The sequence below is a fragment of the Pleurodeles waltl genome, chromosome 4_1 (genome assembly GCF_031143425.1).
Source record: "Pleurodeles waltl isolate 20211129_DDA chromosome 4_1, aPleWal1.hap1.20221129, whole genome shotgun sequence".
Lineage (NCBI taxonomy): Eukaryota > Metazoa > Chordata > Amphibia > Caudata > Salamandridae > Pleurodeles > Pleurodeles waltl.
The window spans coordinates 433,381,122-433,408,309 of record NC_090442.1 but is presented as its reverse complement, the minus strand read 5'-3'; the positions used below and the strand labels follow the sequence as shown (position 1 = coordinate 433,408,309).

Genomic DNA, 27,188 nt, shown 5'->3' with positions numbered 1-27,188 from the left:
TGAAATAATGTGGACGTTATTTCACGCAGGCTGCAATGGCAGGCCTGTGTAAGAATTGTCAGAGCTCCCTATGGGTGGCAAAAGAAATGCTGCAGCCCATAGGGATCTCCTGGAACCCCAATACCCTGGGTACCTCAGTACCATATATTAGGGAATTATATGGGTGTACCAGTATGCCAATGTGAATTGGTAAATTTAGTCACTAGCCTGTTAGTGACACATTTGGAAGCAGAGAGAGCATAACCACTGAGAATCTTGTTAGCAGAGCTTCAGTGAGACAGTTAGGCATCACACAGGGAACACATTGAGGCCACAAACTTATGAGCACTGGGGTCCTGGCTAGCAGGGTCCCAGTGACACATAACAAACATACTGACAACATAGGGTTTTCACTATGAGCACTGGGCCCTGGCTAGCAGGATCCCAGTGAGACAGTGAAAACACCCTGACATATACTCACAAACAGGCTAAATGTGGGGGTAACAAGGCTAGAAAGAGGCTACTTTCTCACAGATGCTGACTGTTGACTCTGCTGTCTTGCTCAAGGGAAGTGGTGGTGTAAGCCACCCCATCTTGCACAGAGACATGGATATATTTGTCCCCTTCATAGTTTATGTCGCCTGAACCTCTTGTTGTCAATGTAAAACCTTATAACAAGGTTACCTGTGCATCTATAAATGTACGTAAACATACACAGGTTTATGTTTATATTATTCGTAACAATCGTTTGCCTTTAAAATATATAATCATAGGGTATAGCATCACTTTACTTACCTGTGAGAAAACAGGGCTGATTGCAGAGGCCCCATAACTTTTTGCCCCCATTTTCCTCTTTTTGCTGGTCTTTTCCTGACTTTGATGGTGCCCTGGGTACTGCTAACCAGTCCCAGGGCCTGTGCTCTGTGTAAAATGGATATGCAAATTAGGCTAATTATAATTGGCTAAGTTAACCTACCTATAAGTCCCTAGTATATGGTAGGGCATGTAGGTTTAGGGACCACAGCATAGGTGGTGCACACCTAGGTGCACTGCTGAGGTGCCCAGTGTCATTTTAAAAGCAAGCCTGCCTTGCTGGCTGCTTTTAAATTAAAGTTATATGCAAATTCGACTTTGGAATTAAAGGTACTTCCCAAGTCTTAAACTACCTTATTTTTACATATAAGTCACCCCGAAGGTGTGCCCTATGTGCCCCTAGGGCTGGGTGCCATGTAACTATAAGCAGGGATTTTATAAAAATAGATTTATAAGCCCTGGTGAGATAAAAACAGCCAAATTCGTTTTTCCCTCATTGAAGTAAATGGCCTTCATAGGCTAGAATGGGCAGACTTTATTTTAAATTTTAAAGTCTCCTTATATGTTACATACCAAGAATTTGGTATCAAATTGATTGTTGTAATAAATCCCACAACTTCCAGTTGTTGGATTTAATATAACTTGTCCAGGTAAAAAGTTTAGACTTTACCTAAAAAGTTGCCAATTTCAGCTCTGCATTGTTTTTGCTGCTGTGCTCTGATTGGCCAGCCTGCAGCAGCTTCTGCCAGGCTGCCTTGATGAGGTGTGAAGTGGCCAGGCTTCACACAAAGGAATGTGATGCAGGTGAGATGGTGATGCAGATGGTGAGGCAGGAAGGGGGAGGGCTGCCAAACTGGTCTTCAAAGGCAGAGAAGGACATTTGCAGCACCCAGCAACACCCCCACATCCTGTAACCCCAGACAATTAGGTGCCCCCTTGATAGATTAGGAGAGGGCAGGAGAGGGGTGTGTTTATGATTTTTAGCCACACCAGTGGGTGGGCTCAGCCAGATGTAACCTCCAAAAATCAGATTCATCCATGTTGGATTTTTAGAGACTGTTGCCTTCTGGGATGGATTTTTGCCACACTTCCCAGGAAGTGGTCATCACAGGGGGACGACCCTGTCCCTGATTGGAGAACCAGGGCCCCCCTGCTTTTCACCCAGGAGCAAGGATAAAACTGGCAGACCTGCACCCACGCCTCAGATCCCCACCAAATTTCAAGAAGAAAGAACTTAAGGAGAAGAAGGACTGCCCTGCTGGACCCCTGGCCTGCACCTGGAACCTGCACTCAGAAGGACTGCACCAGCTGCACACTTGGGCTTCACCACAAGAAGGACTTTGCCTGGCTTCAACTGGTTCAAGGAGGGACTCCCTGTTTGCTACAGGTGAAAAATTGCTATCCAGAGTCCCCTGCACCAACTCCTGAAAAAGTGACCAGCTGACCACTGTCCAGTGGCCAAAAAGGAATTTGCGCCAGGTGCATTCTGGGAGTTGAAGTCCGCACCCCCCAAGGACCATCACAGAACTTCTGGACCCTTGGGATGAGCTGTGGACCCCAAAAGAACCTTAAAAGAACATCTGGGTGAAGCCCCAGAAGTTTGGAAAAGATTTGAGAATTTTTGGAAAAAAGCTCCAGAGAGGGACCGACCCGCCGCGGAAATTCTAGCTGGCTTGCCTCAACCGCGACCCGGCCTGACTTCGTGGTTCGTCCCGGTAAAGAAAAACATCCAAGAAAGAGACTAAGTCCGAAGGTAAAAAGTTGACCGGGACCTCCCAGCCATCGTATCCGAGAAGGGCTCCATGGACGTCGGATCAAGATCCAGGTTTACCCCGGTCGAAGGATTTTCATCTCGAAAAAACGACTAAGTCCGAAGGTAAAAGTCTCCACCGAGGAAACCCACATCGCGTATCCGGACAAGGGCTCCAGGAGGTCGGATTCAACTGGCAGGTTCGTCCCGGTGAAGAAAAACTTCAAAATAAAGACTAAGTCAGAAGGTAACTTTTTAACCGAGGCCTCCCGCGACCTGTAGCCGAGCAGGGCTCCATCGCGGTCGGCCTGAAAGTTTGACTTTGCCCCGGTCGAGGTGCAACCAGATGACCCGATTGGCGCTTTTTGTTTCTAAGCGCTAGAAAAGTAATAATTCTTTAAAAATTCATATCTCCGGTTCCCCTGAACCGATTTTAATTGTTTTTGTGTCATTTTAAAGATAAAAATATAAACTATTTTCATAAATTGGTTTTGGATTTTTAAACTGTTTCCTGTGTTTTATTTAATTACTGTTTTGTGATATTTGAATGCTTTACACTTTGTCTCCTAAGTTAAGCCTTGACGCTCGTTGCCAAGCTACCAAGGGTTGAGCTGGGATTAATTTACTGAGACCTAACTGTACCTAGGTGGAGGTTAGTGGCTTGTTGCTAGGTGTAGGTACCTACCTGCCCTACCAATAACCCATTTTCCAACATAATTGGAAGCAGCGACAGGATCCTGTACTTGTGTTCAATATCACGTTACAGTTTTAGGTAAAACAAATTAAAAATCCTTTAAATTGTCCTAGTGCAAAAATTGTTTTTACTTTTTAATTTGGATTAATTTCAATTATTGAATTTTTGTAATTTTTCTAAATTGTTGTTTCCAATTTTTGCAAAAGGTTTTTGTTGACACAAAATTAGGGAACCATGGAGCTTGATCTGGCTAGCCTACCCACACTGACAGTAGTCCAGCTTAGGGGGTTGTGTATTGAAAGAGGGTTGCCTGCAACCACTGATCTCAGGAAGCAAATCCTGATCACATCCCTGACAGCATGGGCTGAGGCCCAAGAGGTAGAGTCAGAAGAAGCTCCAGAGGAGGGAGAAAGAAGGGAGGATGCAAGCTCTAACCACTCAGGGGAGGGAAGGCATCTGAGCCTAAGTGAGGATGAGGAAGAACGGTCCTCAGTAAACACAGTCACTAGGGGCAGATCCAAAGCTAGTGGTGGGAAGGGGGTCCTTTCAGGAGGAGAGAACCCATCCATCAGAGAAAGAGAGCTGGAGGCCCAGCTAGCATACATAGCTTTGGAAGCAGAGAAGCTGGCCCTAGAAAAGAAAAAGTGGGCATACAAAGAAAAAAGAGATGGAAGCAGCGATAAAGAAGCTGAGGTGTCCATGGGTGGGGGAGTTTGCCCCAGGTTACCCAAGGGGGTAGTTCCTGCTTATGTAGAGGGGGATGACATAGATAAGTGGCTGGGGGCCTTTCAGAGGGCACTCCAAATGAGAAGGGTTAGGCCTCAATACTGGGGTTCCCTTTTGTGGGAGTTGGTCCCCAACTCAGGGAGGGATAGGCTTCTGACCTTAAGGGGGGAGGAGGCAGATTCATACCCTAGTATGAAGAGGTGCTTAGCCACGAAGTTTGGTCTGACCCCAGAGCAATATAGAATGAAGTTCAGGGACACCCAAAAGGTCAGTACCCAGTCTTGGGTTGACTTTGTGGACATTTCACTAAAGGCACTAGAGGGCTGGATTATTGGTAACAAAGTAGATACTTATGAGGGGTTATACAATCTGATCATGAGAGAGCACATCTTGACCAATTGTATCCAAGAAAGGTTACGCCAGCATCTAGTGGACTCTAAGCAGACCAACCCTAGAGAGCTAGGGGAGGCAGCTGATGAGTGGTTGTGAACCAGGGTGGTTGTCAAGTCCCAGGGGGGAGACTCCAAGAAGGGGGGGGGGGACAGGTCCCCAAAAACCTAAGGAGGGAGGTGGTAAGCCCACCACAGAGACTCCCTCTGTACCCCAGAACCCTAAGAAGGAGGAGAGTAAATCCCACTCCCACTCTGACCAGCAGAGACAGTTAGACCCAGGGTTAAAAAAGCTCTTGGACAGTAGGGCTTGCTTTGACTGTCAGCAGACAGGTCACTTCAGAGGAGATGCAGCCTGTCCAAAGAAGGTGGTTAGCACTGGGCTGTCCAGTGTAGCCATAGAGGAGGATTCCTCAGATGATGAAGTCCTCTTAGCATTGAGCTGGGAGACAGGACCAGATGGTAAGCTGGTGATCCCTGAGGGTGGGAGTAGGCACTTCCACCACATTCAAGTGAATGGGATCCCTACCACTGGCCTGAGAGACACCTGTGCCAGTCACACTATAGTGAGTGACCGGTTAGTGACCCCAGACATGTATGTCCCAGGAAAGACAAAGAAAGTCAGGATAGCCACAGGGGAGGTCACCTCCAAACCTGTAGCCATAGTGCCTCTAGAGAGGGAGGGTATCCTTGACTGGATTAGGGTGGTAGTCAGTGCTGACCTTCCCCTAGATTGTATCCTGGGCAATAACCTCCCAGAGGAGAGTCTGGTCACAGATGGGGTGGTCGCCCAGGGCGCCCCCCCAACCCAAAGTCCTGGGGAGTCAGTCCCTACAGTTAGGAGACAGGGGTCCCCAAGAAAAGGAAAGAAGAAAAGGAAGGGTAGGCCACTCTTAAAGAGAGTTCCAGGGAGCCAAGGGCCTTCTGCCCCAGTAAGGGGGGAGCCCAGAGTTGGCACTGGTGAGGCCTCACCTGACCCCAAGGAAGTCCTGAGTAGTCAGGCAGCTGTCCAGATGCAAGGTGTTGCTCCTGCACTGACAGAAGGGAGAGTGGAAGGAGGGTGTCTGCCACAGGAGGTGGTAGCCCCCCACTCTAGACAGCAAGAGGGGTGCCAGGACCCCAAAGTTGCCCCTAAAGCAGCTCAGCCACCTGTCAGTGGAGAGCTTAGGGTGTGGTTCTGGGTACTGACAGCTGTCAGTAGGCTCTGCTGGGTGCTAGCCTTCCTGGCAGCAATGTACTTGGCCTGGGAGGCAGACCCCAGGGCCAATAGCAAAGTAGGCCCCCTGACCCTATTGGTCATGGTGGGGTTGCTCAAGTGTTGGGTGACCTCTTTGGGTAAGCTAGGTGTTGCCCTAGCAAAGTTTGGAGTAGGGGAGGTGGGCACCTCACTACCCAAGTTGGCAGAGAGAGAGGAGGAAGGCCCCCCTAGAGGAAAGTTTCAGTTTGAGTTGGGTCCTTTTACTGTTGGGATGGCTTCACTATCCATAGGGAGTGACCCTGACAGGAGGATATAAGGCAGAGTAGGCCCTGCAAAGGGACAGCCAGTTTTCTTCACTGTCTTCCTCGCCTAACAAGCCAGGAAGACTCTCCCAGGGTTGGGCTGAGTCTCCTGGGCGTGTGGGCTGGGGGGGGGTTGTGTGAGAAAACAGGGCTGATTGCAGAGGCCCCATAACTTTTTGCCCCCATTTTCCTCTTTTTGGTGGTGTTTTCCTGACTTTGATGGTGCCCTGGGTACTGCTAACCAGTCCCAGGGCCTGTGCTCTGTGTAAAATGGATATGCAAATTAGGCTAATTATAACTGGCTAAGTTAACCTACCTATAAGTCCCTAGTATATGGTAGGGCATGTAGGTTTAGGGACCACAGCATAGGTGGTGCACACCTAGGTGCACTGCTGAGGTGCCCAGTGTCATTTTAAAAGCAAGCCTGCCTTGCTGGCTGCTTTTAAATTAAAGTTATATGCAAATTCGACTTTGGAATTAAAGGTACTTCCCAAGTCTTAAACTACCTTATTTTTACATATAAGTCACCCCTAAGGTGTGCCCTATGTGCCCCTAGGGCTGGGTGCCATGTAACTATAAGCAGGGACTTTATAAAAATAGATTTATAAGCCCTGGTGAGGTAAAAACAGCCAAATTCGTTTTTCCCTCATTGAAGTAAATGGCCTTCATAGGCTAGAATGGGCAGACTTTATTTTAAATTTTAAAGTCTCCTTAAATGTTACATACCAAGAATTTGGTATCAAATTGATTGTTGTAATACATCCCACAACTTCCAGTTGTTGGATTTAATATAACTTGTCCAGGTAAAAAGTTTAGACTTTACCTAAAAAGTTGCCAATTTCAGCTCTGCATTGTTTTTACTGCTGTGCTCTGATTGGCCATCCTGCAGCAGCTTCTGCCAGGCTGCCTTGATGAGGTGTGAAGTGGCCAGGCTTCACACAAAGGAATGTGCTTGGGGGAGAGAATCTCCCCTCAGCAGATGGTGAGGCAGGAAGGGGGAGGGCTGCCAAACTGGTCTTCAAAGGCAGAGAAGGACATTTGCAGCACCCAGCAACACCCCCACATCCTGCAACCCCAGACAATTAGGTGCCCCCTTGATTAGATTAGGAGAGGGCAGGAGAGGGGTGTGTTTATGATTTTTAGCCACACCAGTGGGTGGGCTCAGCCAGATGTAACCTCCAAAAATCAGATTCATCCATGTTGGATTTTTAGAGACTGTTGCCTTCTGGGATGGATTTTTGCCACACTTCCCAGGAAGTGGTCATCACAGGGGGACGACCCTGTCCCTGATTGGAGAACCAGGGCCCCCCTGCTTTTCACCCAGGAGCAAGGATAAAACTGGCAGACCTGCACCCACGCCTCAGATCCCCACCAAATTTCAAGAAGAAAGAACTTAAGGAGAAGAAAGACTGCCCTGCTGGACCCCTGGCCTGCACCTGGAACCTGCACTCAGAAGGACTGCACCAGCTGCACACTTGGGCTTCACCACAAGAAGGACTTTGCCTGGCTTCAACTGGTTCAAGGAGGGACTCCCTGTTTGCTACAGGTGAAAAATTGCTATCCAGAGTCCCCTGCACCAACTCCTGAAAAAGTGACCAGCTGACCACTGTCCAGTGGCCAAAAAGGAGTTTGCGCCAGGTGCATTCTGGGAGTTGAAGTCCGCACCCCCCAAGGACCATCACAGAACTTCTGGACCCTTGGGATGAGCTGTGGACCCCAAAAGAACCTTAAAAGAACATCTGGGTGAAGCCCCAGAAGTTTGGAAAAGATTTGAGAATTTTGGGAAAAAAGCTCCAGAGAGGGACCGACCCGCCGCGAAAATTCTAGCCGGCTTGCCTCAACCGCGACCCGGCCTGACTTCCTGGTTCGTCCCGGTAAAGAAAAACATCCAAAAAAGAGACTAAGGCCGAAGGTAAAAAGTTGACCGGGACCTCCCAGCCATCGTATCCGAGAAGGGCTCCATGGACGTCGGATCAAGATCCAGGTTTACCCCGGTCGAAGGATTTTCATCTCGAAAAAACGACTTAGTCCGAAGGTAAAAGTCTCCACCGAGGAAACCCACATCGCGTATCCGGACAAGGGCTCCAGGAGGTCGGATTCAACTGGCAGGTTCGTCCCGGTGAAGAAAAACTTCAAAATAAAGACTAAGTCAGAAGGTAACTTTTTAACCGAGGCCTCCCGCGACCTGTAGCCGAGCAGGGCTCCATCGCGGTCGGCCTGAAAGTTTGACTTTGCCCCGGTCGAGGTGCAACCAGATGACCCGATTGGCGCTTTTTGTTTCTAAGCGCTAGAAAAGTAATAATTCTTTACAAATTCATATCTCCGGTTCCCCTGAACCGATTTTAATTGTTTTTGTGTCATTTTAAAGATAAAAATATAAACTATTTTTATAAATTGGTTTTGGATTTTTAAACTGTTTCCTGTGTTTTATTTAATTACTGTTTTGTGATATTTGAATGCTTTACACTTTGTCTCCTAAGTTAAGCCTTGACGCTCGTTGCCAAGCTACCAAGGGTTGAGCTGGGATTAATTTACTGAGACCTAACTGTACCTAGGTGGAGGTTAGTGGCTTGTTGCTAGGTGTAGGTTCCTACCTGCCCTACCAATAACCCATTTTCCAACATGAGCAACACTGCAATTGATTTTGTTTGTGCCACAAGATGATCATTGACACTTGCCAACTAAAAGAGGGTGAGAGCTACAGTAAAAAAGGAAATATACACATATGTGATTATGTGTGTTACTGAGACTAATTGACTGCATCATTTCATAACAATGTTTTCTTTCTTCTTTCATACATTCAGGATACTATTATGAAATACCTTCAATTGGAGCAATTCGAATTAACACACAGGCAAGTTAACCCTGTTTAAATGTGTCATGTAAGATGTCGAAATAGTCAAATATCCCTATGAAATATATCTGAAAGTAACGTTCAATCACATTGAATCTTATTATACAAAAAGCAAACTAAACAATGTTTCAGGTGCATAACTTCTACCTAAGAGGGAAAAGGGCATTGTTGCCTTTCCAGTGAAGTTATAGATCTACTAATGTAATTGTGCCTATATGGTACACACTGAGGACAAGTTGAGACAGTTGAAATTGTCAAGAAACTTGTATCCTTAAGCAACACAGATCAGAACAGACTGATGGTCAAAATTTATTTGAAATGCATTAGGTCTGGTCCCATTTTGAGATGGCATGGACAAGAATTTCAAGGGCAATCAAAGCTCATGTGAAAAGTATCATTTGAACATACACTTTCCCTTAATACAGAAACATGTTCTGGCCTCTTCTTTATTTCCATCTAATTGCAAAGACTGGTACTTTGCCTTGCCTTATGGTTGACCCTGACCTGATGGTATAGAGAGTTATGTAGGCAAAAGCTCTTATAGTTGAGATATCTAGCATGATTTAGAATGGAACCTTTCTGACTCCCAGCAGACTACATATCAGTGTGATGTAATCACTTTCCTTTCATTTGCTTTAATAGATTTTATGTGTTTCTGATATAGTCTCTGAGTAGTGACTACTTCAGTTAAGGAGTTAGGGCCACAATCAATGTTCAGTGTTAAAATTACAGTTCACCCTACTTTTCATTTGAATTATCTGAGCTCACACTGCTACAAGAGAAATCACAACTTGGTTGAAAAGGCGAAATCATCCGCTTTTTATTTGATCTATCCATTGTTTATGTTTTGTGCCTGATAAAGATACTGGTGGATGAGATACTCTGTCACAAAAGTGCCGGATATCCCCTACACCAAAATCTAAATCCCATAGGATATAAATGGATTTAAAGTACGACGGACGGTATATCCATCACTGCTGTGACGGAGTAACTTGCCCTCCAGTTTTTAAATGAGACCCTTTAACTTTTGCCTTTGGTTCTCATTTTCTATTTGATTGCTCATTTGCCACGATGACAAGGCCACACAACATGAAACACACAAACACGTGAATAGTGAGATTACTTTTTATTTAATTGATCATTGATAAGACACATCCATTTATTGTGATATAAACACCTGTTGAAAAAAAATAACAAGCATATTTTTGTAATATGAAAGTGATGCAAATTATTCTATCATTTAACTTAGGTCAATAAATCTAGAGATATTTAACAATTGATAATGACACTTTTATTTCAGTGGTTCCTATATAATCGTTGACAGTTTCAAAGACGGTGTTACAGATTGTGTACACATACACTGTTTTGCTTTACAGGGAACAGAAGTGAAGGGCAATGGTAGAAAATAAAACATAGAAAATGTAGAAATAGGAAAATGTACAAAATGTAGAAATAATGATGATAAGGAATTTTTGGATCTCATTTCGGGTACCCTAAGAGGGTAATAGCATTTGTTGAGTAATTCATTATTATTATTTTTTTTACATTTTCTGTTTGCTAGAACCTATTGAAGAACTGGCTTGGCAAGATAGAAATGGAGACAATTCTTTTTTATTTTCGTGCTATAAGAATTTAAAATGTGTTTAATATTTTTTACATCCTTAGTTCACATTTATATACAATTATAAATAGAATGTTTTAGCATATAGTTTGTCTTTACAATTTACACTTGTTAAATGCATAAAACAATGCATACTGATTTTTCTACTTTTGACTGGTCACCTGTTGTTGATACTGCATGGCATTAAGAACCTCTCTTTCAGATTTCTTGAATAATTCTAACCATTATCGAGGGACAGCATATTTTGTGAGTGGCATGTTCAAACAGACAATTCTACTATTGTTAGCCCAATTTCATGTGAATCTTGAGGGTGAGTCTTCTTTCAGAGCTACAACTGCAGTTTGGCCATCTTCCATTTTGTATGAGTCTTTCATCAGAACTTTAAACCTATTGTACGTGAGAGATTCCTTGTCTGGACATGTGAGTAACTCAGACATAAAGAGCACTGCTACTGGCAAGAATACCCACACAAGCCAGGAAAACGTTGTCATAAAGCTGGACCAGTATTCCGTATTGCGGAATAAGTTTTAAGACTGGCTGCACATACCAGTCCAGTTAATCTATTTCACCTCAGAGATATTTCAAGGCATGGCAGAACGTGGACAATTGTCCAGGGCCATCCTCTAGACTTCTGTCCCCCTCTCTCTCTTTCTCTCTCTCGCTCCCCTTTGTCTTTCTCTATCCCCTCCTCTTTCTTTAGCCCCACCTCAGTTTCTGCCTGTTTCTAACTGACCACTCTCTATTTTCCTACTGATCATTCTTTCTGTCCATCACTTATATCGTGCTCTGCCATCTCGCCCTACATTGCTCACCATGTTTATTTTTCACTCCTTCTCTCTCTACCTTCCTGTAACATACTCCTACCTCCTTCTGTCTTCCATACCTCTCGCTCTACCTTCCCCCTATTTCTGCCTTACCTTTCTGTATTTCATCTTTTTTAACACTAATATTTCTGTATCTCATCTGTCTCTACCTCACAAATTTGCAAATCCCCATCGTTCTCTCTAACTCTTCAGCCTCCCTTCTCATCAACTCTATAAAACTCACCACCTATGAGGGATTTAAACTGCTGAAAATAATGAATACATTAAGGTTCTGAACATGGAGCCATACAAATCTGTCTTACACAGGGCATCAAACATCCTTCAATTTACACTGTTTCAGCTGATAACTTATGCAAATGAAAGGGACAACAAAAAGCTCTTTCCCAAGGGTAATATCGTCTCCAAAATATCCATTTGCGCATATGTGGCAGGTGTACATGGAGCTATGTTGAGCCTCAAAAGTAAATTTACAGCCAAAAATAGCTTGATGAGTCATACACGCTATACCCTGTGGAATGATCAGAAAACTTTAAAGCACACACACTTGACAATGGTTAAATGACTGCAATAAATTAGAATGGAGTCATTCTGAATAGGTAGCCTGCTGACCTCCTCCGGTGGGTTGTGAAATGAATGCAGCAAGCAAGGTGGGGAGTGCTTCTGCCTGTTGATTTCTGAATGTTCTGAAGCCTTCTGATGGGTTTTTGTAGATTCTGGCATAGAGGGTTTTACTGCAGTCCAGGTCACTTGTGACAAGGGCATGCATGACAGTATTCCAGGTGCTGATTAGGAGCCTCATCAGGTGGACAGATGTAGAATGTGAATGCTTCTACTTTTTTATGCCTCGCTGTTTTGAAGTCAGGTGAGTGCATATCACCTGGGGCCCAGTAACTCCCACTGAAAGCACTAGGGAGTTTCCTTGAGAAACGTAGCCTGGCACTGCTGCAGATAGATGAGCGCTGCAGGTGTTTCTGCAGAAGGAGGCTGCCTAAGGGTGAGATTAGTCCAGATTCTCAGTAAAAGAGCTGACCAGAAGAAGGACTGATCAAGTTACATGAGTGACAGCTGCATGTGAAGCTATGGGGATATCAGCACTGCAAAGATGTATGGTGAGACTTTGTACATGAAGTACACAATTTAAGGACAGCTCCCAAGGTCAGCATATTCCCATTGCAGTAGCAAATGTATGTGTGTAGTATTGCATCATAGGCTGGACAATTGATTTATTATGAAAATGTTTGTATTACTGAGTTTTGAGACTTTAACCCCACATTATCTCACTGAGTATGCCATAAACTGCTTGCCTTGCTAAAGTCAAGTGCTAAAGGAGTGTATTTGATGCTTTGTTTTGGCTAGCATAGTGGGTCAGTCCGAGGACATTGGGGTAAATGGGATCTATATCTAAAATTGCGACCCAGTAACTGCTGCATCGCTTGTGGTTCATCAACTGGTTCCAATATCCATCTTTCAAATTTTTTGAAAGGGAATATTAGTAGTGATCCCCTAGGAAGCTGAAAATGTAAGTAATTCCTTTCAAAATCACAAACTAGAGCAATCGCACTTTTCTTGAGGAACGTTGTAAGTTTTCTACTAACAACCTTAATCTCCCAATGATAATTTTTCAGTCCCTTTAACACAAATGTGTTGCACTAGTGATATGCACTTTGAATAAAAGGATTAGCAAATGAAATAGTTGATTTCAATTGTAAGGGAGACATATGATTTTAAACTTGAGCTTACACTGAATTCAGATTGATAAGGATATTTCCTAAATAAACCACATGATGATAATGTTGTTCATTTCCAAAAAGCTTACAGTGTAAATCTGCACAGCAGTATTAATGCACTTATACTGTTGTCTTTTTTATTCAGGAATATTTGGATGTTCTCGGGCGACCAATGGTTTTAGCTGGAGAAAAGGCCAAACAAGTTCAATGGACCAACGTCTATTTGGATGCTCTGGTAAGATCTTTGAGGCATTTGTGGTGAATATCCTGAAAATTAGGCACAAGTTCTTTACCCATTTTCCAGCTGAGAAATTGGAATAAAACTAACAGAGATTTGTTTAAAAGAATACAATTTCATGCTAAATGTTATCAATTCAGAACTTGATAAAAGTTGACCATTAAAATTGCTTTTATAACTTTATGATCTCCTGAGACACTAATATTTAGGCCACCTCATTTCATAATATCATGACAGAGGTTCCAGGTCAGGCTATGTAGTGACCTAATGCAGTCTGAGGACTGAAATCCTTCTAGGGCCAGTGTAAGGTAACATCTTCGTTAGGTTTTCTTTACAAAATCTGTGTCATAAATGTGTGCCACCTTTTAACCTGCATTTCATGGAAGACTTTAATAAGTGCACTTCAGTAGAGCATTAGTTGACCACCCCAGCAGCTGCTGGCTTCTTAGCCCTAGCCGTAGCTTATAAAGTCATTTTCAGTTAACAAAGGACTCTGTTGGCGACCTCCATATAATTTATATATCCTGCCCTTACAAGCACTTTAAAACATGCACCTCAAGTAGAGCACCAGCCTGGTGCACCGGGAAAAGCACTGTCCCCTTCTCTAAAATTGCTGATAGCTAAAATATAACCACCATTTCGGGGGGCCAATCTAAAGTGTAAATCCATGTTAGTGTCCACTGCAACCGAATGATGATCGGGCATTGTTAACTATTCATATGCATGCAACTCCTACTTGTATTTAATTAGTGGTGCTATGATATTGTAATTATTTTAATTAATTGTACAATAAAGTTAACTCTAATTCTCATTCTGATAGTGACCAACTGACTCTTGAAACTAGGCAGTGCATTGACTATGTTTGGCACTGGGACGTATTCAACTACCTGAAATTGTTCATATAAGCCACAGCTCTCATCCAAACTGCAGAACATATTTTTGGCACAGAACCTGTAAACCAGATCCTTTTGGTGCTTTTAGAATGCAGAGCTGGGTGTTAGCTCTTTCCTCCTGGCGATGAACAAGCATGAACACCCTTACTGAAGGTCTGCTGGTCTGCCCAGCTGCCTATTTTGTCTGTGTGAAGCCACCACTCAACCTAATACCAAAGAATGTACTGCAACCCAGACACATTTCCTTGAAGCCCTACCTACACCTCACCAGAGACTAGATGCATATTCCACCAATAAGCTCAAATTAAAAATTCATGGGACTTGAGGGATAACTGTGTTTTGCAAACACACTCACAATCTGCTTCAAATTCAAATATTTACTGTTTTCTAAATTTATGATGCTTTACAGCTGTCCTACACCCAGGTGGACTATTAGCCAGCTGTATTAGGAGAAGTATGTGTTATCTGGGAGAGGCTCTTTATGCTTTTGGGATCCCTTCAATTTTGTGGACCAGATCACATCATTGTAAAGAGTGGAGCTGCTGATCCAGTGTCTCTGGTGCTCCTATGTAGTATAATATGACAATTTTTCTGAAGCTGAGACAAATGATTCTAAACCAAGCATATATACCTACCTTCCATGAGCAAGTAAACGTGCTTTTTTAAACTAAGACACTATCCCTGTCATTTGCAGGTCAGAGCTGCATTGTCAGTCATTGCCCAATATTCATTCATTTTTGCCATAATTAGGTGTTTTCAGACATTAGACTTGTACACCATAAACTTACAAACTCATCAATTTTGGGGGATTATTAATTCTCCATTTTAAAACATACTAATCACTTCAGCAAGTGCTCATGTGTTCCATTGTTTGTGAATGTTTGCATGATATTGTGCTCTTTGTCTTAGGATGTCCAGAACATCTAGTGATTGAAAACTTTACATAGTGTGCACAGCACACACACTGGCTTTACTGTTGTATTTCTCTATGCCATTGTTTTTTTGTGTGCTTTGCATATTGTATGATGTTCTGCATACACTTTCTGATCCAATTTACCATTATACAGTATATGTATATATTTATTTCAATGTTATTAATTGTGTGTAGTGTATCTAAACTACCTTTGTACAACCTTGATTGTTCATCCTCGTTATCTGAAGAGTCAATGACTCTCAGTGAGAAAAGGTTTCTGCTGCAGTCCCTGTATGTGGTTACTGGTAACTGGTAGCATTTTCACATTTTATGCACAAGGCAGTCCGTGCAAATATGGTCATATGATAAAAGCTAAGGAGTAAAGATCTAACGATCTGGAATGCTAAGAGTTCAGGGACCAGGGGCCTAGAATGCTTCAAATCCATCCTTTAAAAATATTGCAATCACCTATGGAAGAAAAGCAATCAAATACTGGATAGTTTAGCTACAGTGTGAGATATATTTTAACGTCAGAGGTTCAGCATCCAAGTTGCATAAAACAATACTATACCACCAGTAGCTTTTACCTGGATAACTGGGGCATCACCGTATTCAATTGACCTTAATTTAGGAGGCATTAATTGCCAACAGCCACAGCAGTCACCCTGGATTAGTGGATTGCAATTTTGAAAGAAGCGGGACTGAGTTCCAATCTCAGAGTTTAACACACTACTATTTATGTTAGTAGCTTCACAAACGTCATGATTGAGTGTGCAGTAATAAATTAAGGCAGGTTTACTATTTACATCCACGCATGTCACTAATTACCCATGTATTCTAGCATATTTTATCTATAATCCCACTAACATCCTTTCAATTTGTGATCTCAAATTGACATCTAGGATTCATGTATGATTAGTCAACTCAAGAAATATGTATTTATTTAGTTAGGACTTCTTGTGTAGTGCTGCATGTATCATTATAGTTATTTTAGCAGCCTAAAAAAAAAAAAAACATGAACTTGGAAATGGAATTTTAAGTCCAACTGGTAAAGAGAAGAATTCTAAATCCAGTATGTTTTATTGACTGCCTGTGTAAATAAAATATACAGTCTAACGCAAACTTAAGTCTTACCTGAAAAATAGCATTTAGAATTTTATACTCTGCTTAGGCTTCAACAAATGGTTTGACATTTTAGGACTTTGAACTTAAAGATATCTTTCTCCATGCTTTATTATTTTGCTGCCTTGCTGTTTAATCAGGTTTACGTTGGTTGAATGGCAAGCTTTGATTTGGATGTATGTGGTATAAGATTCTGCAAACATCAGAACCTTTAGCAAAGTATGCTTTCAGCATAGTGCAAAGAGTTTTGAATTTGATGATTAGGTCCATTATGAGACTTCAAAGTTGATTTCAAGTGGTGTACACTGGAAATAGTGATGTAAAGTCTAGTTGGGCTCATTACTATTTTGGTGGTCCCTCCATGGGGGTGACGTCCCTACCATGCGTATTACCATGTTCCCATCAGGCTGACCGGTGGGAACATTGTAGTACGCATTCCCCCTGGACAGACCGATGGGGACAATGTTAGGATTTTAGCCTTGGCTACCATAGGGGAGCCAAGACCAATATCCTAACACTCCAGCCCCTTCGGAAGGTGCACTGTCTGCAAAGCAGACAGTGTTCATTCCGATGATGCTGAACAGGGGGACTCCCATAGACCCAAGCACTTCCTTTCCACCAGCCTTTTCATGGATGGCTCACCCCCATGAAAAGGCCGGTGGAAAGAGGGCTTGTAATCAACCTGGCAGCGCTGAGCTCAGCACCGCCATGGCTTATTGCAAACCCGACCTCTGTCATGCTCTTGGTGGGGAGAGCAGTCCTTTGGCGGGGGAGGTTGTTCTAGGCCTTTACTTCTACATACGTGAATAAGTGACCGCTGTAAGTGCTGCGGCAAGTTCATGGAGTGTTTGCGAGGGTGAGCAATGTGGATTAAAGGAGCCTGGAGAGTTGGTGAAAGTCTAAGCGATGGTTGAGGCTTGGTGGTCCTAAGTAGTGGATGGATTTGTACGCAAACGTCAGGAGCTTGAATTGGCAGCATTCATTTATGGGGAGTCAGTGGAGATTTCTTAAGTGGGGGGTGATGTGCATTAGTTTCAGAAGGTTTTGGATGAGTATGATGGCTGAGTTCTGGATTATTTGTTGTTGTTTGTTAGTGCAGTGGTGAGTCCAGCGTACAACGCATTTCTGTGGTCTAGTTGGCTGGTTAGGAGGGCTTGTGTGAAAGTACGCTTGGATTTGTGAGGGATCCATTTGATGATCTGGCAGAGCATGCAGAGTATAAGGAAACAGGTGGAGGAGATTGCGTTGACCTGGTGATTCATGTTAAGTTTATTGTCTGTGAAGATTCCTAGGTTTCTGGGGTGGTTCATGGAGGTGGAGGAGGGTCTCAATTTGCCTGACCACCAAGAGTTGTCCCAAGGTGAGTTTGTGTTACTGAACAGTAGTACCTCCGTCTTATCAAAGTTGAATTTGAGACATCTGTTCTTCATCCATTTTGCTTTGCTGTTCATGCAGTTGTGGAAATTGGATCTTGTCATGGAGGTGTTCTTGGAGAACAAGAGGATGAGCTGTGTGTCGTCTGCACATGAGATTATGTTGAATCTGTGGTTTCTGACAGTGTCTGCCAGAGGATCGTGTAAGTGTTGAAGAGGGTGGGGCTGAGTGATGATCCTTGGGGGATGCCACAGATGATAGTCTTGGATTTTGAGATGAAGGGCAGGAGGTGAACTTTCTAAGTTCTGCCTGAGAAAAAAGAGGCAATCCATTTCAGGGATTTTCCTATGATTGTGATTTGGTGGGGCCTTGTGAGCAATGTGTGGTGTGAGAGTGTGTTGAAGACTGCAGAGAGGTCAAGAAGGGTGAGGGCAGCCGAGTTTCCTTGGTCTAGGAGGAGTCTGATGCTGTCCATGGCTGTGATGAGAGCAGATTCTGTGTTGTGGTTACAGTGAGAGCCGGATTGTGACGTGTCCAGTAGATTGTTTTCTCCTAAGTAGGCAGTAAGCTGTTGGTTTTTTAGTACTTTTTCTGGGAACAGAAACAGAGAGATTGGCTCGTATTTTTGAGTTGATTAGGATCAGCGGATAGTTTTTTGAGCAGGGATTTGACTCCTGTATGTTTCGAGTCTCTGAGTAAGAGGCTGAACTTGTAGAGGAGTTGAGGAGGTTAGTGCGTATGCTGGCAATGGTGCAGATGCCGAGGTTGAACATGTGGTGGGGGTAGGAGTCAGTGAGGGATCCAGAGTGGATGGATCTCATTAGGTTAGCAGTATTGTATGTGGTAATACATTTCCAGTTGATGATGGTGCAGTTGGAAGAGGAATCCCTGGAGCTCAGTGAGTTGTTGGTATCTGAGGGACAGAGAAGAAGTCAGTGAGAGAGTTGCACAGGTTCTGTGTAGGGGTGGTGTAGTTTTCTGATGTGGATGGGTTAGAGAATTCTTTGATGGTCTTGAAAAGCACTTTGCTGCAGTTGGAGCTGGCTTGCATGTGGGTGTTATTGATGTATTTGTTGTAAAGGCTGACTTCGCTTTTGAAAGCCGATTGGTTGGTGAGGTTCTTTGAGGAGTGCCATCTTCTTTCAAGTTGATTGCACTTGCGTTTGGCAGTTCTAAGTTCTGGTGAGTTCCAGCTGACTTATTTGGCATGGTGGTTGGGATTTCTCTGCTTGGTGGGGGTGACAGTGTGTGCTCTGTTTGAGATCCATGTAGTGAAGTTTCTGATGGGTGCGTTTGTTGGGATGTTTGGGTGGTTGGTGTTTAGGGCATCATACTATTGGGTTTTGGAAACCTTACCCCAGCTTTGTTGGGAAGTGTGGGCTGGCCTGGCTCTGCTGGTGGGGGCTGATGCAACAGTGAAATGCATGAAAGAGTGGTCAGTCCAGGTGAGCACCGAGATGTGGTCAAAGGAGACGCTATTTCTGGAAGTGCAGATGAGGTCCAGTGTGTGTTCAATGATGTGCGTGGGGTCGGTGACAAATTGGTTGAGTCCGATTGTGTTCATGCTGTCCAGGAGATTAGTGGTGTTGGCATCATTGGGGTTGTCAAGTTGGAAGCTCAGGTCTCTGAGGAAAATATGGTGTTCAGTGTTAATAGCTTGTGTGGCCATCAGTTTGCTGGTGGCTTAGCAGATCTTTTGTCATGACCACAGGGTCTGTATGCAAGGCTTTCTTTGATGGAGGTTTTACAGTCAGGACTACAACAAGGCACAATATCAGAAGCAAAAGAATGAAATATGCCAAATGTAGAGAAGCCTAAGGGAGAACTGCAGGATCGACCATGTAGGCTCTCAGTTCTTAGACAAATGAGCAGACTCCAGAGCTAAGCTTAGGCAGTTGGGAGCAGCAAAAGAAACCACAGGCCAGCTCCTACTCATTTAGACCATGCAGTGGCCTCCTAAGTAGCACTGGGGGGAGAGAGGGGCTGACAGGGAGGTGGGGTAGGCTGGGAGCGAGGAGTGCTTCTGGGTATAAACAAATGAATCGAGCAGGGGAAGGAGTGGGAACCAACTTGAAAATAAACTGGGCAGAAAATTACAGCAAGTGTATAAAAAACAATACAACAAGACACAATACCAGAGGCTAAATAATGAAATAAGCCAACTGCAGAGAAGCCTAAAGGAAAACTGCAGAATTGAATTAGTAAGCTGTCAGTTCTTACATGAGTGAACTGACTTTTGAGCTAAACCCAGGCAGTGGGGAGCTGCTGCTGTTCAGACTTCATTCTCATATGGAGAAAGATATTGTGAATTTACAGAAAATTTGGTTTCATTTTAGCTTCTGGGACTCCTTTCATAACCTCTAAGGGAATATCACGAGAAAACAATTTTCCCTCAAATATGATTCATGAAATCTCAGCAGGAGGCTTGTTCACAGGATGAAATCACCTTAGCAACAATTGATTTATATTGTAGCTGAAATCTGTTATCACCCTTAATACATTCTCCTTTTTGAGACTCTCAAAACTTGTCATTCACTACAATGCATTTGAATGGGTGCTATCATGTATATTGGTCCCAAGATGGCTGTCAGCACTTTCTGGTTGAAATGCAGACAGCCATCTTGGGACCAATATACATGATATAATATAATATAGATCTATGCTTAGGCTCCATCCAGATATTTATATTTCCTTTTCCTTTACTATCGCAAAAATTAGTGAACAAATGTACACCAAATAACAAACAGCACACATTGTGGAGCAAGAGCTAGCTTTCTGCTAAATTTGGTGTAATTCCGTCCAGCAGTTTAGGCTGTAGTCATGTTTGAGATCCCTAAGGGACTTATCATGGGGAACACACTATTTTTTACCCACACTCTTTCTCAGCCCCTGCTTCCTTAATCACCCCAAAACTTACCATGCACAACAAGACACTTTAGGACACAGTTGTTGGAAGGTTTTGTGAAGATTCATCAAGCGATGCCAAAGTTATAGGCAAGTCAAAAAACGCTATGGAAACTAGGTCCTAATTATAACTACCTACTTGTGACTACCAGTAGCTTATTAATATATAGGACTGTTTAACAGCTTGGAGTTTATACTTCCATTTCAGCACTTTTTCATGTGTTTGTTATTGTATAAAATTATAATTTTAGATGTCCTTTTTAATGATTTTATTGATTTTATATATATGGATATATATATCCATATATATATATATATATATTTATAATTGTATACTTTTATGGTTACATTATTTTTTACACCAAATAATAAAGATTATCTTAGTTTAATATATATAAATAATCTCTTCTTTTGTGTCAGTGCTGTACAGAATCATGCGCACTCCGAACAGAGTTGCAAAAACACAGTTTATTTAATACTTATTTAATAAACTTTTCTAATTCATCATCTGCAAAAGAGAACCACCTTACACGTTTTCGTGCACCCAGCACCTTGATCACGGGTGTATTTATAGATATAAACTACCCAATGGTGGTCATCACCAGGTAGTGATAGTTAGGATGACATTTCAATAGGAAATTAATTATTTTGGTTTATATTTAACTTTGGCGCTGTTTGATGAATCTTCATGATGCTTTAAAAAAACGTAATCTAACTCAGTTCTTCCTTGAAAGTTTTGGGGTGATTTGACAAGCCTGGGCTGAGAAAAAGGAGGGATCCAAAATGTGTTTTGCCTATGAAATTTTCCATAGGAAAATTAGACACAGCTGCAGCCAAAATGGCTGAACAGAATTACACCACATTTGGCAGAAATCTAGACCTTGGTTTAGAAAGCATTCCATTTGTGATTTGGTCGTAAATTCATTCAGTAGTTTTTGAGAAATTAAGGTTCACACTTTATGTAACTATGGGGAGAGGCAGAAGGCCTCTTCCCTGTGCCTCATAAAGTTCCCAGGGACCCCATCCCCTGGAGCCATTTTTGTGCGGGAAGGGATGTTGGGTAACCACAGAGATGGAGTGCAGGGCTTTGCTGGTGGCCAGGCCCTGTTACCAAACCTAAGTTAGTGACAGTTTGTAAGCGCCCAATCACACTCTGTGCACAGTGATGGACAACTTACTTAATGTGAAAAAATAACTATAAAAATTCACTGAAAAACACAAAGGTTAAAGTGATGTTACAGTTAGGTGAAAAAGTTGGTTAAAACATACCATTTTAAGCAAACACACCCACAGTAATTCACCAGTTATAGTCATCTTAAGTAAATACAACTCGTACTCTGGTTAACTATAATTCCCACCGTTTCCATGCACTTCTAATTACCTCACAGATTGCATCACTCATGATGTCATGGACAACATCACTGTGACAACTATAATTATGTCATTGATCACACCAATGTGCATTCATGTGGCGTAAATTATAGTTTCCTTAACCGTAATCTCCTTTTAACATTTGTTTTTTTTCAGTTAATTTCTAAGTTTCTTTTGAATCTTCAGTGAATATATATATATACAGTAGGTAGTTATGGTTAGGATCATGTTTCCATTGGAAAAGCATTTGTTGTTTGACAAATCTTCATTACATTTTCCCAAAAAAGGTGTGCCAGTGATTCTTGTTGCACACAGGAGGTTTCTGAGTGGTCTGAGAAAAGGGGGAGTGTTGTTAATTCCCATAGGAGATTTGAACAGGACTACAGCCCGAACTGCTAGACAGAATTACATAAAATTTGGCAGAAAGCTAGGCTTTGGCAAGCAGATTACACTTTTTGTTATTCTGTTTAGTAGTTTTCGAGACATTAAAGGGGAAATACATTTATACATCTAGGGCCGCGGGTTCATCATGATGTTTTTGCTGCAATCGCGATGTATTTGCGAATGTGTGTGCCAACAGGAATGCTGTGGATGGCTGGCCTCGCCCTGACTAGAAAGTTGCATCCACCATATTAGGTAACAGGACATGGTCCCCAGGGCTGAAAAATAAAAGGAAAAGTGGTATAGGGGATCAGGGTGGCTGTGCCCTGATCCCCAGGATGTGATCTAGGGGTCTTTTAGAGTGAATCTATGAAAGTAAAAAGATTTGTTTCATGATGTGTGATATCCTTGAATACGTCACTATGCTCAGCACAGCCTCCAGTGTAACGTCACAATGAATTGGCAGTAATCGGCGAAAAAATAATTTAAAAATTCACAGACTCATTTATACACTAATTCATTCAATTACAGACCCACTTAAACCCTCATGAGCCAACTCACAGACCCAGTTAGATACTGATGCATCCATTCACAGACTGACTCCGACACTCATTCATCCACTCAATGACCTACTGAGGCACTGACACACCCACTCACAGACCCACTCAGACCCTCATGCATCCACACACAGACCCACTCAGACAATGACATACCCACTCACAGACCCACTTTGACCATGATCCACCCACTCACATACCTACTCAGTCACTTAAGCACCCACTCAGACCCTCATGCAAGTACTCGCAGACAAAGTCAGACACCAACACTCCCACTCAGACTCTCATGCATCCATTTACAGACCTACACAGATATTGATGCACCCATGCACAGACCCACTCAGACCCACATCCACCCACTCACAGACCCACTTAGACCCTCATGCACCCACTCACAGACCCAGTTAGAAACAAATGCATCCATTCACAGACCCGCTCAGATACTCCTGTGCACACTCACAGACCCACTCAGACTCATTCACTCCCTCACAGACCTACTCAGACTCTCACACATGCACTCAGAGACCTTCACAGACACTAACACACCCAATGACAGATACACTCGCACCCAGAGACACCTTTTTACACCTACTCCCATACCCAGACTGACACTCTTACACCCACTCTCACATCCACATAGACCCCCTCATACCCACTCTGCTACCCAGACAGACACTCTCACACTCAGAAAAATACCTCTCACACCTATTCTCACACCCATAGAGAAAGGTCCTGCGGCCAACTCCCGCGCACACAGGCAAAAGACGTGTGCAGCGTGGGGTTGAGTGGTTGGTGTAGCTGGCCATAGGGACTGGCCACAGGCCTCGCCCTGTAGCCAACCCCACTGGGTACAGCCAAACGCCTTCCCCGGTGGTGGTTGGATTAAAATTTAGTAATGAAAATATCTTTACGTTAAAAAAACATAGAAATTTAATAAATAAACCAAAGGTTACAGGCAGTGCTTTAAATGGGCCGGTACTGTCCGGTACTGAGTACCGGCACTTTTTTATTTTGAGAGGGGGAGTACCGGCACATCTCGAGAAAACCGTAATACTTTTAATTGGAGAGTACCGGCACTTCTCAGAAACAAGCAGATACTCTGGCACAGAGTACCTGCACTTTAATTTTTCCATTTCAAGCACTGGTTACAGGGACATTATAGGTAGGAAATACAATTTTTTTTAAACATAGAAATTCACTTAGAAAACCAAAGGTTACAGATACGTTATAGTTAGCTTCTGAATTTACTCACACAAAACCAGAGAAATCCAGCAGTTACAGTTATTTCAGGTAACTATAACGCACAGCCTAAAGTAACTACAACTTGTGCCCTCACCATGCGCTGCTAATTACCCCAGATACTACAGCACTCATGACGACTTTTATAATGTCAACAAAATACAAAAGAAACATTAGAAATCAAAGAAAAACTTTGCATGGTGGGGGTGTGAGTTATAGTTACCTTAGGCCGTGAGTTATAGTCACTCTAATATAACTCTAACTATAACTGCTGAACATATATATATATATGTGCAGTGCAGCCAAGCCACAGCAAACACTTCAGTTTATTACAGTGGGACCTGTCAAACAGGTTCGCTGTGAAAAATGTAAGCTTTCATCTCTGTTCCCTGCAAGGAACAGAGATGAAATGCTTTAGGAAGCACGGAGTTGCTGTTAAAGCAGCTCCGTGCTTGCTGAAGCAATGGCACCGTGGGAGAAGGCCTACCCTGCAGTTCCAGATAGCCCGTAAAGGGCCTCTTATACATTAAAAACAAATAATTAAAAGAAATATTCTGAAAAATGTAGGGACTGCGGTGGAGCCATTAAGGATACAAACAAAAAAAAAACACATAGCTCAGTGTGAAGGTCACAGACCTTAAGACTGAGCATTGAGGATTTGAGTCCAGCCGGACTTATCTTTTATTTATTTTTTACTACAAATCTTCAAGGCTCATACTGAAGGGTAATCTTGCACTTTTTAAATCACAAATACATTTTTCTGGCAAATTTGTACAGAAATATCTTGTACTAAGTATGTCATATATCAAACCCTAAAAACCTCTCTAACTCTCTCCCTCTCACTCTCTTTCTCTCTCTCTGTCTCTTTCAATCATTTACACACTCACAGACCCACTCAGACACTCACACACCCACTCACACCCTCATGCACTCACTCACAGCCCAGTCAGACCCTCATGCTCCCACTCACAGACCCACTCAGTTACGCAGCCACTCACACACCCACTCATACTGTCACACACCCACTCACTGACACCTTCATGCACCCACTCACAAACCGGCAAACATACTAATGCACCCAGTAAAACACTGATGTACACACTGTCACACTCAGACAGATACTCTGACAGTCACTCTCACCCCCAGATACAGCCCCTCACACCTATTCTGACACCCAGAGAGGCCGTGGCCAACTGCCACCATGCACCGCCAAAGGGCCATGCACAGCATGGGGTTGAGTGGTTAGGGGAGTTGGCTGCAGGGACTGGATGCAGGGCAGGCTCCGTGGCCAGCCACGGCTGCGCATGGCCAAATGTGGTTGGATTAACATATAGTAATGAAAATTACTATACGTTAAAACAAATATAGAATTACACTGAAAAAAACCCAAAAGTTATCAGTGTGTGTATGTATATACACATATATATATATATATATATATATAGAGAGAGAGAGAGAGAGAGAGAGAGAGAGAGAGAGAGAGAGATAGAGCACTCCACTTCAAATGTAAAAACAAGATTATCGCACTAGCCGGCAATTACCGTTTGCTATATCATTAAAAATGCTTACTGTTCAATGTTCTTTTCCTACTGCCCATTTGCAGGCTATGTTTTCGTATTGGGCCTCCCACTGCATAAAAGAAAGATACTTGGCTTATTTCTACAGCTATCCTGTCCCTTATCTTTTATGTTCTTGTAAATGGAGGATGGGCAGGAAGGGACTCACACAATCGCTCATTTCCTGAAATGATACGCAAGTTTGATGCGCTTGCCTCAATTGATCTATTACTGTAAGTTATGTATGTGTTCATATCAGCTCTGACACCACAAATGGATTCGCTATCAGGCGGTCAACTTAAGTTTGATCCTCATTACTGTAAGAGTGTTTCCATCTTGCATTATCATTGCAAGGCTTATGACAAAGTTCAACACAAAAAAATCACGTGCCACTTGGGTATCACAAGTCATGTGCTGTGACCAAGAGTTCATTGACCAGATGTTCCTAATGGCCAGTGAACTTACTGAAACTTTCTTTTTTCCTTTCCAATGTTTGAGAGAATAAGATGTTTTCAAAAACGCGTATTAAAGCAGTAAGATACATTACTGGTCTTGTGGTTGAACATCGGAAGTAGTCTTTGACTACGAATTTATTATTGGAAGTTGCGTGTCTACAGGAATAGACTCATATTTAAATTAAATAATAACTTTAAGAGACCCAAATACTAACAAGTGGTTTGAAATACAGGAGGAACAAGTAGTCTATACTATTGCCATGACATTCTTTTAATGGGCGTGTGTAGTGCAAGTGAACATTTAAAGGCAAGTTACTGTTGAACTACTCGAGCGGAAAACATGTCTTTTAACACATAAGGAGAGGTGAAGTGGTTCAGAGGAGAATAAAAGAAACTACATCTCGTACATTGTACTCAACTGTGTAACTGTGCACAGCTCAATCAGTTAAAAGTACCTGGATTTCACAATTTGATAAAGCAATATATTTCCTAATATTGTTAAAGGGGCTCTTGGCGTCATAGCATCTTGATCGTACTCACTAGTCCCAGTGAATGCCCCACCTTTCTTTAGTCTGTTGAATAAATTCCACTGTATTTCGTCTCTGTGTTTGGTGTTCATCAACATAAGAAGGGAGAGGTGCACAATTACATCAGAGTTGAGGCCTATGTTTCAAAAAGGAACCGCAGAGCTGCGCTTCCTACCTGGCTATTTATTAGTCATTCTTAATGCGTTTATTAGTACGGCCTTAGTACACGAATGACACTGTGTTCCTAATCTGAATGGCTTAGAACCCTAACATCACTCTCTGGTAGGAAACTAAGAGCAGGCGGGGACATTAATAGAAAATGGTTGTCAGGTTCGCTGCTCTGATCGTGGACTGAACTCCACTATAAATCTTCCAATAAGCAAATTCTATGAAGAGCTGCTGGCAGATGTCTTTGTCTTGAGTTGCGGAAACCTGTAGCCTGCTCACACTTATCTCAATTCTTTTGTTATTTTTAACCCTCCAGACTTCATATTTTAGCAACCTTACATATTCTGAGGAAGCCTTCTTTTTCAAACTATTACTATGAGTAATTGGTTAAAGCAGTGAGGGTAGAAGAGCATAGTATTTTAGCATTCCATTTACAAGCAACTCAATAAACCTTATTAAGGATTCTGCAGTTTGGTCAGTAAACATTGTTTTGTGCACTGTTTCTACCCTCACATATTACATGACTAATGACATGTTCAGTAACTGCGTTGATTACATCTGTAATGACCTCTAACATGATATCATTGGTAACAGCACCTTTCATGGTGCCAGA

The 27,188-nt window shown here is 42.7% G+C and overlaps 1 protein-coding gene across 12 annotated transcripts in view; it reads left to right on the top strand.

Moving 5' to 3' along the window:
- Positions 1–27,188, top strand: part of CACNA2D1 (calcium voltage-gated channel auxiliary subunit alpha2delta 1) — a 1,459,114-nt gene that overhangs the window by 1,193,476 nt on the left and 238,450 nt on the right. For all 12 annotated transcript variants that reach the window (XM_069228696.1, XM_069228697.1, XM_069228694.1 and 9 more), the window contains exons 14-15: positions 8,656–8,705; positions 13,023–13,112. In XM_069228696.1, coding sequence (XP_069084797.1) covers positions 8,656–8,705; positions 13,023–13,112 — 140 coding nt within the window. The remainder of the gene's footprint in view (positions 1–8,655; positions 8,706–13,022; positions 13,113–27,188) is intronic.